Source organism: Lolium perenne, chromosome 2, assembly GCF_019359855.2.
Source record: "Lolium perenne isolate Kyuss_39 chromosome 2, Kyuss_2.0, whole genome shotgun sequence".
Taxonomy (NCBI): Eukaryota; Viridiplantae; Streptophyta; class Magnoliopsida; order Poales; family Poaceae; genus Lolium; species Lolium perenne.
In genome coordinates, this window is record NC_067245.2 from 63241239 (window position 1) to 63256926 (window position 15688).

Sequence of the window (15688 nt, forward strand, 5' to 3'; positions counted from 1 at the left end):
TGTATAAAGACACTAGAGATAGTACTTATTTTCATTTTTGCTGGATTTTTTTTTTTTTTTTGAGAAACACAGTACAAACGCAGACGCTCATATACACGCGCATACACTCACCCCTATGAACGCACACACGCACACCCCTACCCCTATGAGCACCTTCGGAAGACTGAGCCGGCGGATTGGATCTTGAAATTGACGAAGTCACCACAGGCGCCTCGCTGTCGACGGGAACGTCGCCTCCCACTGAATGAATGTTCCGCCTTTATGAGACACACAGATGTCAAACCTGGGATTTGAACTCTGGTGGGCTGGGGGTACAACCACCCTCCTAACCACCCAACCTCAGGTTGGTTCTCATTTTTTTGCTGGATTTATGTGAGTGTGTGCATCCTATCTACCTATGGAGCGGCTGGATGTAAGCTCTAAATATTATTTTTTTGAACTGAGCTCTAAGTATTATTGTATCATCCACGAGTACAAACTTTCGAGTAATAAAGGATAGTTTACCATAGAAATTTATTCCCGACATTGCTGACGAATGTTTGCTCCAAAGCCCCAAATATAAAATGGTGAAAAATCAAGGCCTCAAATGGAAAGCTAGGGAGGAAGCAAATTCAGAGGCCACAACTCAAAGTGAGTCGGTCGGTCAGCCTCGTCTCCCTTTGCGGTTTTGCCTCCTCGTGCAGTCAGCGCTAGCAACTGTTGATTACTAACAAAGTTGGAATCCTCAAATCAAACAGCACTTGCTGAGACTACTATTCCTGTGACTGTGAGCAGCAAGAATTCAAAGGCACGGACGGGGGGACAACGACGGCCATGCGTACTAGTCTCTTCTTCTCTCCAGTCTCCACTCACATGTGGATTACGCCCTAAATAGCCTAGGATTTTTTGTGTGTATGTAAAGCCCACCCTTTTTGTCTTTCCTCCCATCTTCTTCGACCGAATTGAGGAGCGAGACAAGCAGAGGATAGAGCTTAGCTAAGACATAGTAGCAGAGAAGCAGAGAATTGAGGAGCTTGAGCTCGCACGCACATGAGGAGGAGGCTTCCCGCACCTTTCGTCTAGGATTCTTCCATGTTTCAGGAACGCAGGCCATGTCTCCCCTGCTCCTCCAATTCCTCTGCCTACTCTTCCTCGCAGGTAGGAATCTTGCTCTGTTCTCTTCTTGGGTTGCTCTGTTCTTGGTTTGCTATATCTGAATTACGATTGGAGTTAGTCTGACGGTATCGATTACTTAATCTTGAAGGTGAGGTGGTGCTGATCGGCGCACAGAGCGGCGGCGGCGGCGACAAGGAGGTGCTGGTGGAGCTCAAGCGGTTCCTGGTCACGAACAACAGGGTCAACCGCGGCGACTACGATGCGTGGCCGGAGTCGGACCCGTCGCCCTGCAGGTGGCACGGCGTCACTTGCGACGCGAACGGCCGCGTCGCGTCGCTGAACCTGTCGCGCTCGAGCATCTCCGGCGCGGCGTTCGGCAACTTCTCGCGGCTCACGGCGCTCGCGTCGCTCGACCTCTCCGACAACTCCATCACCGGCACGCTCCCCGCCGCCGACCTCAACCAATGCCGCGGCCTCCTGCACCTCAACCTCTCCCACAACCTCATCGCCGGGCCGCTGGACCTCTCCGGGCTGACCAGGCTGCGGGAGCTCGACGTGTCGGGGAACCGGCTCGAGGGCGCCGTCGCCGGCAACTTCCCGGCGATATGCGCCGACCTCACCTCGCTCGACTTGTCAACCAACAACCTCACCGGCAACATCACCGGCCTGTTCGACGGCTGCCCCAGGCTGGAGTACGTCGACCTCAGCTCCAACAATTTCACCGGCCAGTTATGGCCGGGCGTCGCAAAATTCAAGCAATTCAGCGCCGCCGAGAACAACCTCACTGGAATCGTCACGACGAGCACGTTTCAGGACAGCTGCAGACTCCAATCCTTGGACCTTTCCGCTAACAAGCTGGCCGGAAACTTCCCGGATTCCATCGCCAATTGCAACAATTTGACTTACATGTCGCTGTGGGGGAATAAATTCACCGGGATGATACCCGCCGGAATCGGAAAGCTCGCCGTCCTCGAGACGCTGATTCTTGGGAAGAACGGGTTCGAGCGGCAGATACCGCCGGAGCTGACCAACTGCACGAAGCTCCAGTTCTTGGACATCAGCAGCAACATGTTTGGAGGGGATGTGCAGGAGACCTTTGGCAACTTTGTGAGCTTGAAGTATCTCGTACTGCACCACAACAGGTACACCGGCGGCATCGTGTCCTCCGGCGTGCTGCAGCTGCCGGAGCTCGCCAGGCTCGACCTCAGCTTCAATGAGTTCACAGGCAATCTCCCTCTAGAGGTGGCCGACATGAAGAGCCTCAAGTACCTGATGCTGGGCGAGAACAACTTTTCCGGCGAGATACCGCCCGAGTACGGCCGGCTCCCGGAGCTCCAGGCGCTGGACCTGTCTAACAACACGCTCACGGGCGTAATCCCGTCGAGCATAGGGAACCTCACGTCGCTCCTCTGGCTGATGCTCGCCGGCAATCAGCTCTCCGGTGAGATACCACCTGCAATCGGCAACTGCAGCAGCTTGCTCTGGTTGAACCTGGCCGATAATCGGTTAACTGGCAAGATCCCGCCGGAGATGGCAGAGATTGGGAAGAACCCTGGACCAACATTCGCCAAGAACCGGAACGATCCGAGCGTGCTCGCCGGCTCCGGCGAATGCCAGGCCATGAAGCGGTGGATTCCGGCGAGCTATCCTCCGTTCAGCTTCGTTTACTCTGTCATGACTCGGGAGAACTGCCGCAGCATATGGGACCGCATCCTCAAGGGCTACGGAATCGTCCCAATTTGCACCAACTCGTCGTCGCCGGTGAGGTCCAACACGGTCTCCGGGTACGTGCAGCTATCAAGGAACTTGCTTTCCGGAGAGATACCATCGAGCATCGGTGCAATGCGGAACATCAGCTTGCTCCACCTCGACGGCAACCATCTAACAGGGCGGCTGCCGCCGGAGCTCAGCCGGCTCCCGCTGGTTATGCTGAACGTCTCGAGGAACAACATCTCGGGGCCGATCCCGCCTGAGATCGGCGACATTCTGTGTCTGGAGAGGATGGACCTGTCATTCAACAACCTCTCCGGCGAGCTCCCGGCGAGCCTGTTCAAGCTCACCGACCTGGTTATATTCAATGTGTCATACAACCCGCTTCTCTCCGGCAATGTCTCCACCACCGGCCAATTCGGCACCTTCGACGAGGAGTCCTTCCGCGGCAACCCGCTCATATCATTTAATCAGGGTGGAGCTGCCGGTAAGCAGCAACCGCGACCAGAAGCTGCCGATGTTCCCCCGGTTAGGAGACGCAGCATGCTGCGGAGAACCATTGTGATGTGGTTCTTTTTCTCCCTCGTCCTCTCCTTCATCGCCGGCACCGTCGTCTTCATCATCGCCAGCCTGCGCACCCGGTTTCCGGTGGAGCAAGAGCCGGACCAGGAATCGTTCTCCCGCGAGCACCCGAAGGGCGGCAAGCACTCGTTCCAAATGTGGACGTCGTCGCCCCCGTCCGGCTCGTCATCGACGGCGACTGGGTGCTCCTCTTCGACGGAGGGAGTGAAGGTGTTCCGGCTGGACAAGACGGCGTTCACCTACCGCGACATCGTGGCCGCCACGGGCAACTTCTCCGACGACCGGGTGATCGGGCGTGGCGGCTACGGCGTGGTGTACCGCGGGGTGCTCCCCGACGGCCGCGCTGTGGCGGTCAAGAAGCTCTCCAGGCCGCGCGACTGCTGCGGGGACGACGACGGCGAGCGCGAGTTCCGCGCCGAGATGGAGGTGCTCGCCGACCGGATGGGGTTCACGTGGCCGCACCCGAACCTCGTCACGCTGTACGGGTGGTGCCTCTCCGGCGCCGCCAAGATACTGGTCTACGAGCACCTGGAAGGCGGCAGCCTGGACGAGCTGATCTGCGACACCGCCGCGTTCGGGTGGCCGGCACGGCTGGACGTGGCCATCGGCGTGGCGCGCGCGCTCACGTTCTTGCACCACGAGTGCGTGCCCGCCGTCGTGCACCGCGACGTGAAGGCCAGCAACGTGCTCCTGGGCCGCGACGGCCGCGCCAGGGTGACGGACTTCGGACTGGCCAGGGTGGTCCGTCCCGGCGACACCCACGTGAGCACGGTGGTGGCCGGCACGGTCGGGTACGTGGCGCCGGAGTACGGGCAGACGTGGCGCGCCACGACGAAAGGCGACGTGTACAGCTACGGCGTGCTCCTGATGGAGCTCGCCACAGGCCGGCGCGCCGTCGACGTCGGCGAGGAGGAGTGCCTCGTCGACTGGGCTCGGCGCACGGCGAAGGAAGGCCGGAATACAAGGCATCAAGAAAGGGAGGATCAATCGACGAGCGGCGCGGTGTTCTGGGAACTGCTCGCGCTCGGCATGCGGTGCACGGCCGACGCGCCGCACGAGCGGCCCGACATGCCGGAAGTGCTCGCCGCGCTGCTCGACATCGCCGCCGCCAACGGCACAACGACGACGAGTTGTTTAACATGTTCCAGGACATAGTTGTTCCAGGTTACGATAGACATTGATTCTTTGTGTACAAAATTTTGATTGTTTAGTTCAGCTTGGCGTTCATTCCTGACGTGAATTCAAAATGTACATAGTTTCTTCTTAGAAGGCACATGTATAGCTAGAAGAGAGATGTTTTTACCATAAAATGAAGAAGATTTAAGCAGTACACTTAACCTCCTAATGTACACGGCCGCTTGGATTCAAACGTATCAAAAATAAAATAAAAAGGAAAAAAATAGAATTGTATATACGCCTAAAGTGATGGAGCATCAATTCAATATTTATCCTACCATTCACGTTGGATAAAAAGTATTTGTCGGCGTGTCCTCCAACCATGTAGTGTGGGTATGACCATGAAGGGAGCAAAATTATGCACTCATAGATAATCTGGATTGGAGGGAGAAAAATCATTGACAAGCCTGTTATTTCTAGATAGCCCTAGCAGACCAAATAGCTCTCTCACCCTAATAACTATTTTAAACATATAATCCACACCATTTAGCCAATTGTTGTATATAATCGCAACGATACCTAGCGGGCATAAGGTAGAACCTATTTAGATAACTGATCATATAGATATAATAAATTTGCAATAGAAAAATAAGTGTTTGATAGTCTCATCATGATGATATAATACACAATTTGTACTTCCATTCCAATTATGATTCACAAGGTTGTCTTTACTAAGGATTACACCTCTATGGAGATATCATGCAAGAACCTTAGTCTTTAACGGAATATCCATTTTCCAAAAGAATTGGTATTATCAAGTGGCATTTCTAACTGGATTAATGCTATATACATGAAGTTCATAGAGAATTAACACTCTTATTTAGATTTTATCAAAATTTGTTAGTCCCTTGTGCCAATTGGACCATAGCCTAACATTGTAGCAAATCAGTCCATGATGCAAGCCTAGGACCAACAAGATGTCTTCCGAACATCACATTTGGTGGTGAATATTCAAAAACCTTAGCAATTGTATCGCCATTGTAACACACAATATCGTAAAGAGTTGGATATTGTTCTCATAGTGTAGCATTATTCAGCCACTTATCCTCCCAGAACCTTATTTTCGAGACATCTTTAATTGTAAATGAACCATATGAAAAAAAGTATTTTTTCGTCGCCTTTAGTCCAGCCCAAAAATGCGAGTTCTCGGGTTTCCAATATACCTGATACAGTGCTCGTGAGCCTATGTATTTCCTTTTTAGAAGAGCTTGCCACACCCCATCTTCGTCAAGAAGATTAAAAAAATCATTTACCTAGAAGTGCTTTGTTCTTGACATGGAGGTCATGAATACCAAGTTTTCATTGGTTTTTAGGGCGAAAAACAATGGACCATGTAGTCAATCGATATTTCCTTTTTCTCACTATCTCATTTTAAAATCTCTACGGGCAAGGATACATGGGACGAAATAGAGTCCAACGTTGGGGTCTTGGATGCGGTAGTGAACTGCATGTCATGGAGCAATTTTATGATTACAAGATGATTGATGAGCGCTCCAGCAATGAGTAGGTTCATGAGATATAGTCCATTGCTAAGGAACTTGAGTAGTTTACATGCGTCTTACCCGATAATTTTATTGCCGGGGGCATCATTGCCAAACTTCCTCCTTCATTGAGGAATTTTGCTACGTCTCTGAAGCACTTTATATGGATCCAATTGTGTCACTTTATATGGAAGAAAAGGCGAGAGCAAAAGATACATGTGTTCGATGCGTTGAGAGAGGTCTAGTGCAAACTTGGTACAAAAGAAAAACTTTCAATCCTACAAGTCCAAGAACAAGTATGATGACAAGAAAATTTTGATGGGAATAACAAAGATTCATATTCTACCAACTTCATGAAGAAAACTGATAAGAAGAAAGGAATGTGCCACGTTTGTGGTGATCCTGATCGCTGTTGAATCAGAGTTGCTTCGTGAGCTCTTCATGAACTTACCTATGTTTGAAAAATCAATACCCATTATTCATGTGAACTATCATAATCAAACTGTGATCATAAATGTAAACAGTTCTAAGGATGATATGAAGTACTCACAGCATGTTAAGAGAAGATGAAATCTATCCGAAAAATGAGAAACTCCAGAGTTATTGCATTGCATTATATTGATACACTAGAAATTTGGCAGATCCCTTCAAAAGGGTCTATCACGTTATGTGATAGATAATACATCAAAGGATACGGGTATGAGACCCACCATATAAGTTGACCATAGCGGTAACACGGTCTATGTGATCAAAGATCCCGTGAATTAGTATTAGGAGACAAGTTGTTGGTTAACTGGGAGAAAAGTATCCTTACTTTTGTATAATACCCCTCTGTGAAGATGAAATACTTTTCTAATATGTATGGTAGGCTGATATTATCTTAATGTGATTTGATCGTCTTATTTAAGCAGAGATGTTGCCCTACAAAACATATTTTGAAGAACACACCTATATGAATCCGGCTGTTAAAGTCGTGGTCTATAACAGTAGGGTGTTCTCTAATAAACTCATGGAAGTTCATGGAGTATGACACATAACCTTCACCCATGGGGAAGCCTGACGACAACCTAGTATCGGTCAAGACTTTGTGTGAAGCTAGATTTGCAGAAGAATTGCAGTTCAAGGTCTAGTCCACTGTTTAAGTAGCAATCTAACGTAACATGGAGTTCTAGTTGAAAGTTCAACTTAGCCGTTTCCACTATAGTTCCGGTATATAAAAGAATGTTCTGGAACCAAATTAAGGAACACTTTATGTGACTCTAGGATCTGGTGGGGGATTGTTGATTTTTTTTTCCTAATATAGGCCCAGCCCACTTAAGTTAATCCATAATTTCTGAAAATGCCAAAGGCACAATTGACTGATTCATGCATGGCAAGAGGTAGGACAAATGTTTAGTCACACATTGCTAGTTTAGAGAGAGTTGGATCTCATTATAAGGGGAGTTGCTTCACTTGTTGTATGAGCATAAGAAGAGGACTCCTACACGAGCGCTCCTCCTCCGCCACCCGCCTCACCTCATCATGGCACGCGCTCCGTGGGTTGTAGGGAATGAGTCAAGACTTTTTTTGTGACGCATGAATAAAAAATGAAGAGCTCCATATAAGCTGAAAAAAATTCACGGTAGTGAAAAATGAATACGAAGGTTGTTCGGCTTCGTTCACTACCAATTCGGTTCACCTTCTAACTCCTCATTCCGCTTCTCGTCGTTGCTTGTTTGCCTCCTCTTCCATGTCTATAAGAGAGGTCGCTCCTTTCTAGAGTCAAACACAATACAGAACATCACAAATTCTATGGCCCTACCGCTAGGTTCTAGAGCACTGCCACTAGTATAGGTTAGGCCTTTTAGGGCATGCCCAATGCACTGCCCTAAAGCTACTGCCTCACACCTTTAACTAGGTTCGGGTGGTCCAAAGTAGGTTCGGATGAGGAGGCAGCCTCCTCTTCAAGAAGTGGGATCTTAAGCCTAAAAATCATGCTTTTTGGAGAGAGAAAGAGATACATAATGTCATATTTGTGGGGTCCCTTCTCTCTTTTTTCTGACCAAAGTTGTAGCTTTCATTGGAGCGATAAAATTGACCATGTTGCTTCTGACAACTTTTTTACATGGAGAAGCTAGTTGTGTATGCCACCATTGCTCATGCCCCCATGGCGCATGAATGAGATTTCAGTGTGTGGTGAGGACCAACGTTTACGCCCCAAAACATGAACTGTGTACGAGGGCTCCAGGTAGTCCCATGGGCGGACAAAACGAACACGGAAAATATCTGTGCAGCATAACAAAAAGTTAGCACACAAAACAAAAACCATCAACGTACACTACTTTTCGCAAACGGGTCGTGAAAGGAGAACGGTGTGCGACTACTTTGCGATGAGCCTCTATTCCGGCCCGTCTCTTTTCTTCCCCTATCACAAACGGTTGGTTTTGACAAAGTCATGTGTAGATATTTTTCGAGGTTGCCTCCTCCCTGTGTTTTTGGTAAACAGTCGCCTGGGCTGGTCAGTGCGACCCACTTTTGTGAGGGGCACCCCTTCTCCCGAAGTTACGGGGCTATTTTGCCGCCACTCCATCGACGCGTAGCCTCTTCGCCTTCCTCCCACGTGCCACGCGTTGCTGACGAGTCGGCTTCCTCGGCCGGCCTACATAAAGCCCCCCGCCACTATAGTGTCGGCACACTAGCATTATGGTAGACAAGCAGTTCAATGCATCATGGTTCGCACAAAGAAGAACGCTCAGCTTTCCTGCATCGCGCAATACCCGTAGGCGAAGCGCCGCCGTGTAGAGCAGGAGGCTCTGAAGGCGGAGCAAGAGGCTCCGTTGGTGGAGCAGGCGCCTCCGGTGGCGGAGGAGGAGCACCCCTACTGGTCCTCCTCCGATGACGAAGAAGGCGAAATAAATCTGGAGGACGACGAAGACGCGATGAATGTGAGCGATGAAGACGAGTCGCCATAGCTACAATGGTGGGAGAAGATAGAGCGGCAGGCTGAGGAGGAGTTTCTCGAGGAGCAGGAGGTGCTCCTAGCGTCCTTCGCATACAAACATGAGGAAGACAGAGAGCGCGCGGAGATAGCCGCCGCTGCCGAAATCATTGTCATCCACGACGACAAGTAGATTTAGGATCTAAATATATGAAATATCCTTTTGGTGTCTTATAGTTTGTAAACCTATATATATTTAGAAGAACATCCCAATTGTGTGCGTATTTTTCTCACGAGGTTTTCCTGTTATTTACCGTTTGCCAAGATTATCACATCGCACACGCTTTTCAATAGTCAAAGTGTGTGCGAAAATATCGCAAACGAGAATTTGGGAGAAAACCGTGTGCGACATTCACAAATGGCGATTGCCAGAGAAAGGGGATCATCCATCTTCAAACCACACAACACTCCGCACAACAGCTGCCCCGTACTTCCTCTTTTGTATTTGCTAGCTATACCAAAAGGCGCATCTGGTCGGAGCTAACGCCGACGAGGGGTTGCATCGCCGGTGCGATGTACATCCAAGGCTCCAAGCTACGCGCTGCATCTACGTCGTCACGTCTTCTTCATCGACGCGAGTGGAGATGCACGACCTCCTGACCAAGTAGGTACCGGTGTTTCCGTTGCTCCCTTGCAAAGCAGGTTGTTAAATCAATCATTCGTTTTTCTTAAATCCTTCGAATGAATAGGTTGATTTAGTCAACTTGTTATTTAGTTAACTTGTTAGATCTATATATGCATGGATGATTTGTTATTTAGTTTGCTATTAGGATAGTCTTGCAGTTTAGATTTGTACAATGTGGTCTTTTTTAATTACTTCACATCTATAGCTTATTTGTTAAGTGAACTTGTATAATAGTGAATTTGTATCGTCTTGTATGGTTGTGTTAGATCTATATATGCATTAGGCCGATGTGTATTACCATCTAAAATAATATCTTTTCATTCTATATTTGTATAATACTCCCTCTGTTTCTTGATATAAGCCATATAGTTTTTGGCACGGAAATTAAAGAACGCACATGGAGAGAAAATTACACCAGATTTGGATGGGATTAGCCCTATAAAATCGACGTGAGAAAGTAGAGGATTTTGCAAAACATAAGGAAAGGTAAACTAATCCCTAGAAAAACGTGTGCAATCAAGTGGTGCAAAGCAATACGCCCTATATTCTGGAAACCCTATATTCTGGAATTTTTGTCGGAAAATTATTTGGCTTATATCTAGGAACAGAGGGAGTAGTGATCTTATTTTGGTAACACCGCACGAGAACAAGGCAAGGTGATGCGTGCGATGTCGTATCGGCATTCCCTGTTCTTTTTTACAGCCACAGATTATGCCGGTATGTTCCCTAACCATATAACCGCAGATTACAAGACCAAAAATATATGATAGCTTTCTCACATTTATGATAATTATGTGTAGAAACACCTTGTTGTAAGAAAATAAAGAGGCTAAAGCTCACATCATTCCTTCTGCCTTGTACCATGCCATTTCAGCCGTGCGTGTACTAGTGTGCCCTGCCGCTCAAAATTTCCTCATTATGTGTGCCAGTGTGCATCACTCGACGGGACAACAAGCTTCTGGAATCATGTGTCTTGTGATCCTATATGGGAGAGAGGCGGCAAGATTTTTAGAGAGCGATCTAGCGCAACTATTGGCTTCTTCATCACATATGTTGACACGGACGCTGGCGCCTACTTTCCTAGTGGAGACTTCTTCCTGACATCAACGACTTCTTCAGCAGCATGGCTCTGAACGGCGACAACTAGTTTGTTCTCGATCTTTCTAGTCATGTTTTATCTACTGTTTTGATGGATAACATCGTGGAAAAAATTGCTAATACACCGATCTCACGATTTTGTCAGTTCGTGAATTTTTGTCTTTCTTTACAGAGAGCCAAATACAACATTGTGTATGTCAATGTACTGTTTTCAGAATTCTTTGAAACTTTGAAAGTTTTGAAATGGGAGAAAAGGGCTTACTTGGGTTTCCGGAAGCCTCGTCCACATTGTACCACAACAAAACAGTTGTGGCAAAGCAACGTCCTTGTATGCGTACGCACGCTTCCTGGTCTACGAATCCGTCGATCCAGTCTCTGTCCTGGACCGTGACCCATGCTTGTCAAGGGATGCGTCAAAGCTGAAGGCAGACAAGTGGTCAAAGATTGCGATTGCTGTCGTGACAGACACACATGATAATCCTGGAAACACACCGTCCAGTCTTTTACAACTCGTCTCCTTCACAAAGCAGCAGAGGCCGTTGGTAAAGCGCGCACACATGCGTACCCGACCCGATCCATGTGGGAAAAGAGACGACGCTCCCAACAGAAAGCTCGCGATGAACGACGAAGCATGATGATCCAGGCGACCGCCCATCCATCATGCATGGTGTGGCCGTAGGCGACACTACTCGATTCAATTGGCGTGCACGGCTGGTGTGCCAACGACAACGACAACGAGTCGCCGCTCACTCGACTCAGCCGTTCGCGTCGCGCACGCAACGCAATCACCCCAAACCTTCTTTGGATTTCCCGGTCTACCAAGGCTGCTCCTGCTCGGTCGGCCGCTCCGTGTGCCTGATGGAACCAGGATGGGTGGGAAGGCGGCGTTCGCGCGTGTTTGGCTCGATCGTGCCGCGGACATCTTCTGTTTTCACTTGTGTCGCCCACTTTCTACTGCTACCTCGGAGACCCCAACGAGATGATACGATCTGCACATGCATGTATCATGGAGACGAGTCGTTTTTTGTCACAAAAACATGGCTGACCTGTTTGATTCCTCGCCGAGTCGTTTCTGGCATACAGAGAGAGAAGAAAATCGTGTCTGGTAGCTTGGGTCGACTTTGGGTTTCATAGGTCTTACAGCATCTTCAATCACGTTCCCCAAACCGTCCCTTGAAGCGATTTGGGGCGCGCCGGATACAAAACGTTCTCAACCGCGTTCTCCAAAGTCGTCTTTTGTCCGGCGCTCCCCAATATGGTGTACGGCGGCCCGAGCCCGTCCCCGCCCCAAAGGGGACGCACCGGGGACGTCGGACACACCGAAAAGCGAGGCGGGGAGTGGCGGGCCGACCCGTCAGCGGCACATTGAATTTTAACCTAACCGTCGCCTACCTCGCGACGGAAGTTATTGGCGCGCAGCGACGATGCAGTTCCCGTAGAGGCGCGGCAAAGCGTCTCGTCGCGCCTAGTCCGCGTGCCGGCGTTAATGAGCGTCACCGCTCCCCCGCCTCCCTCCGGCCTATAAGAAAGCGCTGCCTCTCACCGTCCCTCTCACACATAAACCCTAGCGCCTCTCCCCCAACCCTAGCCGCCACCATCTCAAGAGTCGACGACATCGCTGGTAGAGGCGGAGGCCGAGCTCGCGGCCGTGGTCGTGGTCGTGGCCGTGGCCGCGGCAGAGCTGCACGCTCGCGGTTGCCTGCGACGTCGTCGTCATCCTCATCGTCGGACAGGCAGGACGAGGAGGGGGCCGTGCTGTTCGAGTTCATCGTCGTCCCCAAGGGCGACCCACACGGTATCCAGAGGCTGTCGGACGACTTCACGACTTCATCGCCGATGACGAGCGCTCAGGCTCGATGCATCTGCGGGAGGATGGCTGCCGCTGTTGCGTGTGGATCGTCGACGTGATCTACGACGCGCGCGGCATGATGTACCTCCACATCGGCTGGGAGAAGTTTGCGCGCTACCACCGCCTCGAAGCCGGCTTCGTGCTCGTGTTCTCCTACTTCGGCGACATGAACATGAACGTGTTGCCGTCGGAACTACCACTGCGACAACGCCGAGGAGGACGACGGCTGAAGAGTGTTGTTTCTTCGCAGCGAAAAATGCACGAAGGTTTCTGGATGTTCTTCCTCGAAAGAACCAACAGGGGCACCCTCATTAGCTGTATTTTCCAGTTTGGGTGACTGGGTGTGCCCTCGAGTGTTTTTTCTTAGCAGCGAACACACGAAACCTTCGATGCACGACCAAGTTAGGTTTAGTTTTTTTGCAATATTTTATATTTATGTCAATCATGATTCAAACTATGTATTAGTTTGTGAAAAACCATATTTCAAACTATATCTTTATGTAAACCACGTTTCAAATTATGTATTAGTTTGTGGAATATTTCTTCTCTTTATTGAAATAAAAATGCAAAAAAATAAAAAAGAGTATTTTAATATTTAGGGGTGGCGTTAGAGGGACGCAAGTGAGGAGCGATGTCCCAAACGTAGCACGAACGAAACACGTTCCCCAAACGCTCAATTCGGCGCCATTTTGAAAATGGTTTGGGGGACGCAACTGGAGATGCTCTTAGCTATTACAAACGGGCTCATAACTGACGAGTTGTTGGGTAGCTTGTGAAGGATTTATGTGCACCAGTCGAGCAACAAAACCTGGCTGGTTTGGTGTCTTGCACACATCCCGTTTTGACTGTGCTAGCTATTGTTGTTTGGTTGCATGCACGAGGCTACCATACTTTTACCATGGCTTAGAACTTTAGATATAGTGAGATTACCATGCATTGCATGCTACATCCGATAGCCTCCCTGCGATGTGTCCCTCACAGCGCGACGGCCATATTGGTGAAGGCTACAAGCTCGTCTTCCTCTTACCAACACACACCTTTTCAGGTGCGTCAACGGGCTTCTCAGGGTGCCATCGCCGACCACCCCATTAGAATCCTAGGTGCCAGCGTCTTCAGCTGAAGTGTCAACAGGCGGTAGGCCGAGGGTCTCAGTTGAACCCAGGGCGTACTTGCCGACGGTGAGGCCAAATGAGAAGATAGCATGCATCTCATCATAGTTCAGAATGGGTGTGTTCAGGACCTCGACGTCCTTGGGGTGATCCTGAAGGACTGCGGAATATGATTGTATTGATATGTGGTAATTGGTGATTACATTGAGCCTCTTGGGCTGTTTATATAGTAGTAGAAGACTTGGGGACTAAGAAGCCTAGTAGAGATAGAATTGGAGTACAATCTTAAACTACCTAATATAGCCTAGACGTGATATACTCTAACACCCCCCCGCAGTCGGATTGGTAGTGACGCGAATACAGCAAGAGCGTCGCGGACGGTCCGACTGGAGCATAAGCCGAAAGCGCCGACTGGAGAGGGGGCCGGTGGATGATATCCCTTGAAGCCGATGTCGTTGTAGCCGGTAGCCAGGGCGTTGTAGTCGCGGTCGATGGAGCCGTGTGTGATTTAATCGCCGTTGATGAAGTTGTTGATGTTGATGTTGTTGTGATCGGTTTCGTCTTGAGCCCGGGGGAAGTCGCCATAGTGATAAAATAAAAGGCGATTGCAGCGGTAGTCAACTCGAGGTAGACGTAGCTGGATTTGTGGTAGTTGAGGTAGGCGACACGCCGCGTCGAACTTGCCGGGCTCGGGAGCGCGCCGGGGACGAAGGCACGCGCCGGTGTTGCCGGTACCGGGCGTGCGAAGACAGGGACCACCATGAGCCATGCGCGCCAGAGTTGGATGGAGTAGCAGAGAAGGCCTCCGTGTACGGTCGGTTGCGCGCCGTATGCGCCGGAGTAGACGAAGTGGTTGCAAGAAGAAAATTGAGCACATGCGGTGCAAACAAAAATTAGACTGTAACTTCTGGCGGTATGATCATTGTGGACGAAGATGACGAGGTGGTTGTCGATGGCGATTGAACTGTAGCGGTAGTAGATGTCGGGGATCGAACCCGTTTTATTCATCTACATGCAGGAGCGCGGCGACGCAGAACCCGTTGGCGTTGACGAAGCCCTTGATTGGTGATGACGGCGATGATGCAGTACATGTGGCGGAGTTGTTGGCGTAGATGGTTGTTAGTGATGATGACGGCGAGGCGACGTAGATCGGCTTGGCACCGTGACGACTTGCCGTGCAGACGTGCAGCCCGATCGATGCAGCTTGGCGTGGACAAGAGGTGATCCTTCTTGCCCCATTGCCCGCGCACGCTGCGTGATGCGACATGGGCCATGCATCGCTGGTGCCCATTGGAGTAGGCGCTGCGTGTGCAGCTGGCTGTTGTTGATCGAGCGTGTGCACGGCCGGGCGAACGGGTTGAAGCAGTTCGTAGTGTAGCCTGAGTAGATCGATCTACTGGAGCACCGGCGAGAAGACTTGATTGGATTATTTGGTGGCTAAAGAAAAAAAACAGATCTAAAAAGAGAACGGAATTTGCTAAACTAAGAACCAGTCTATAATAATTGGAAGAAAAACTAGCTACGAGATCTGATGCCCCCGGCGGAGATCATGGAGATCGATCTCCCCGGGGGCAGCGGAAGCGGTGGGTGGCTAAACCCTAGGTCGCAGAAAGAACCGCTCTGATACCATGAAGAACTGCGGAATATGATTGTATTGATATGTGGTAATTGGTGATTACATTGAGCCTCTTGGGCTGTTTATATAGTAGTAGAAGACTTGGGGACTAAGAAGCCTAGTAGAGATAGAATTGGAGTACAATCTTAAACTACCTAATATAGCCTAGACGTGATATACTCTAACAGATCCTACGGTAGGACGATTGTGTGTTAGATGTGCAAATGAGCGACTAATGATGAAGGCGACAATGGTGGAGGGCAGTGTGCTAACCGCGACGTGTCCTTGCACCATTGAGCTCCGCTTAGATCGCAGAGGCTGCTAATAGTGAGCCACTTCACCCTCCACTTTTTCTTAGTTGGTTGTACACC

General features: G+C 49.8%; 1 protein-coding gene across 1 annotated transcript; it reads left to right on the forward strand.

Moving 5' to 3' along the window:
• The first annotated feature begins 644 nt into the window (after positions 1 to 644).
• Positions 645 to 4717, forward strand: LOC127332789 (probable LRR receptor-like serine/threonine-protein kinase At1g74360). Its single transcript, XM_051359129.2, has 2 exons — positions 645 to 1137; positions 1244 to 4717. Exons 1-2 carry the CDS (start codon positions 1092 to 1094, stop codon positions 4540 to 4542), a joined length of 3345 nt encoding a protein of 1114 aa, XP_051215089.1. The 5' UTR covers positions 645 to 1091; the 3' UTR covers positions 4543 to 4717.
• Positions 4718 to 15688: the final 10971 nt, after the last annotated feature.

Coding starts and splice junctions, on each gene's coding strand:
- LOC127332789 (XM_051359129.2), top strand. CDS start 1,092: ATGTCTCCCCTGCTCCTCCAATTCCTCTGCCTACTCTTCCTCGCAG. Junction 1,138..1,243: donor CTGCCTACTCTTCCTCGCAG/GTAGGAATCTTG, acceptor TTAATCTTGAAG/GTGAGGTGGTGCTGATCGGC.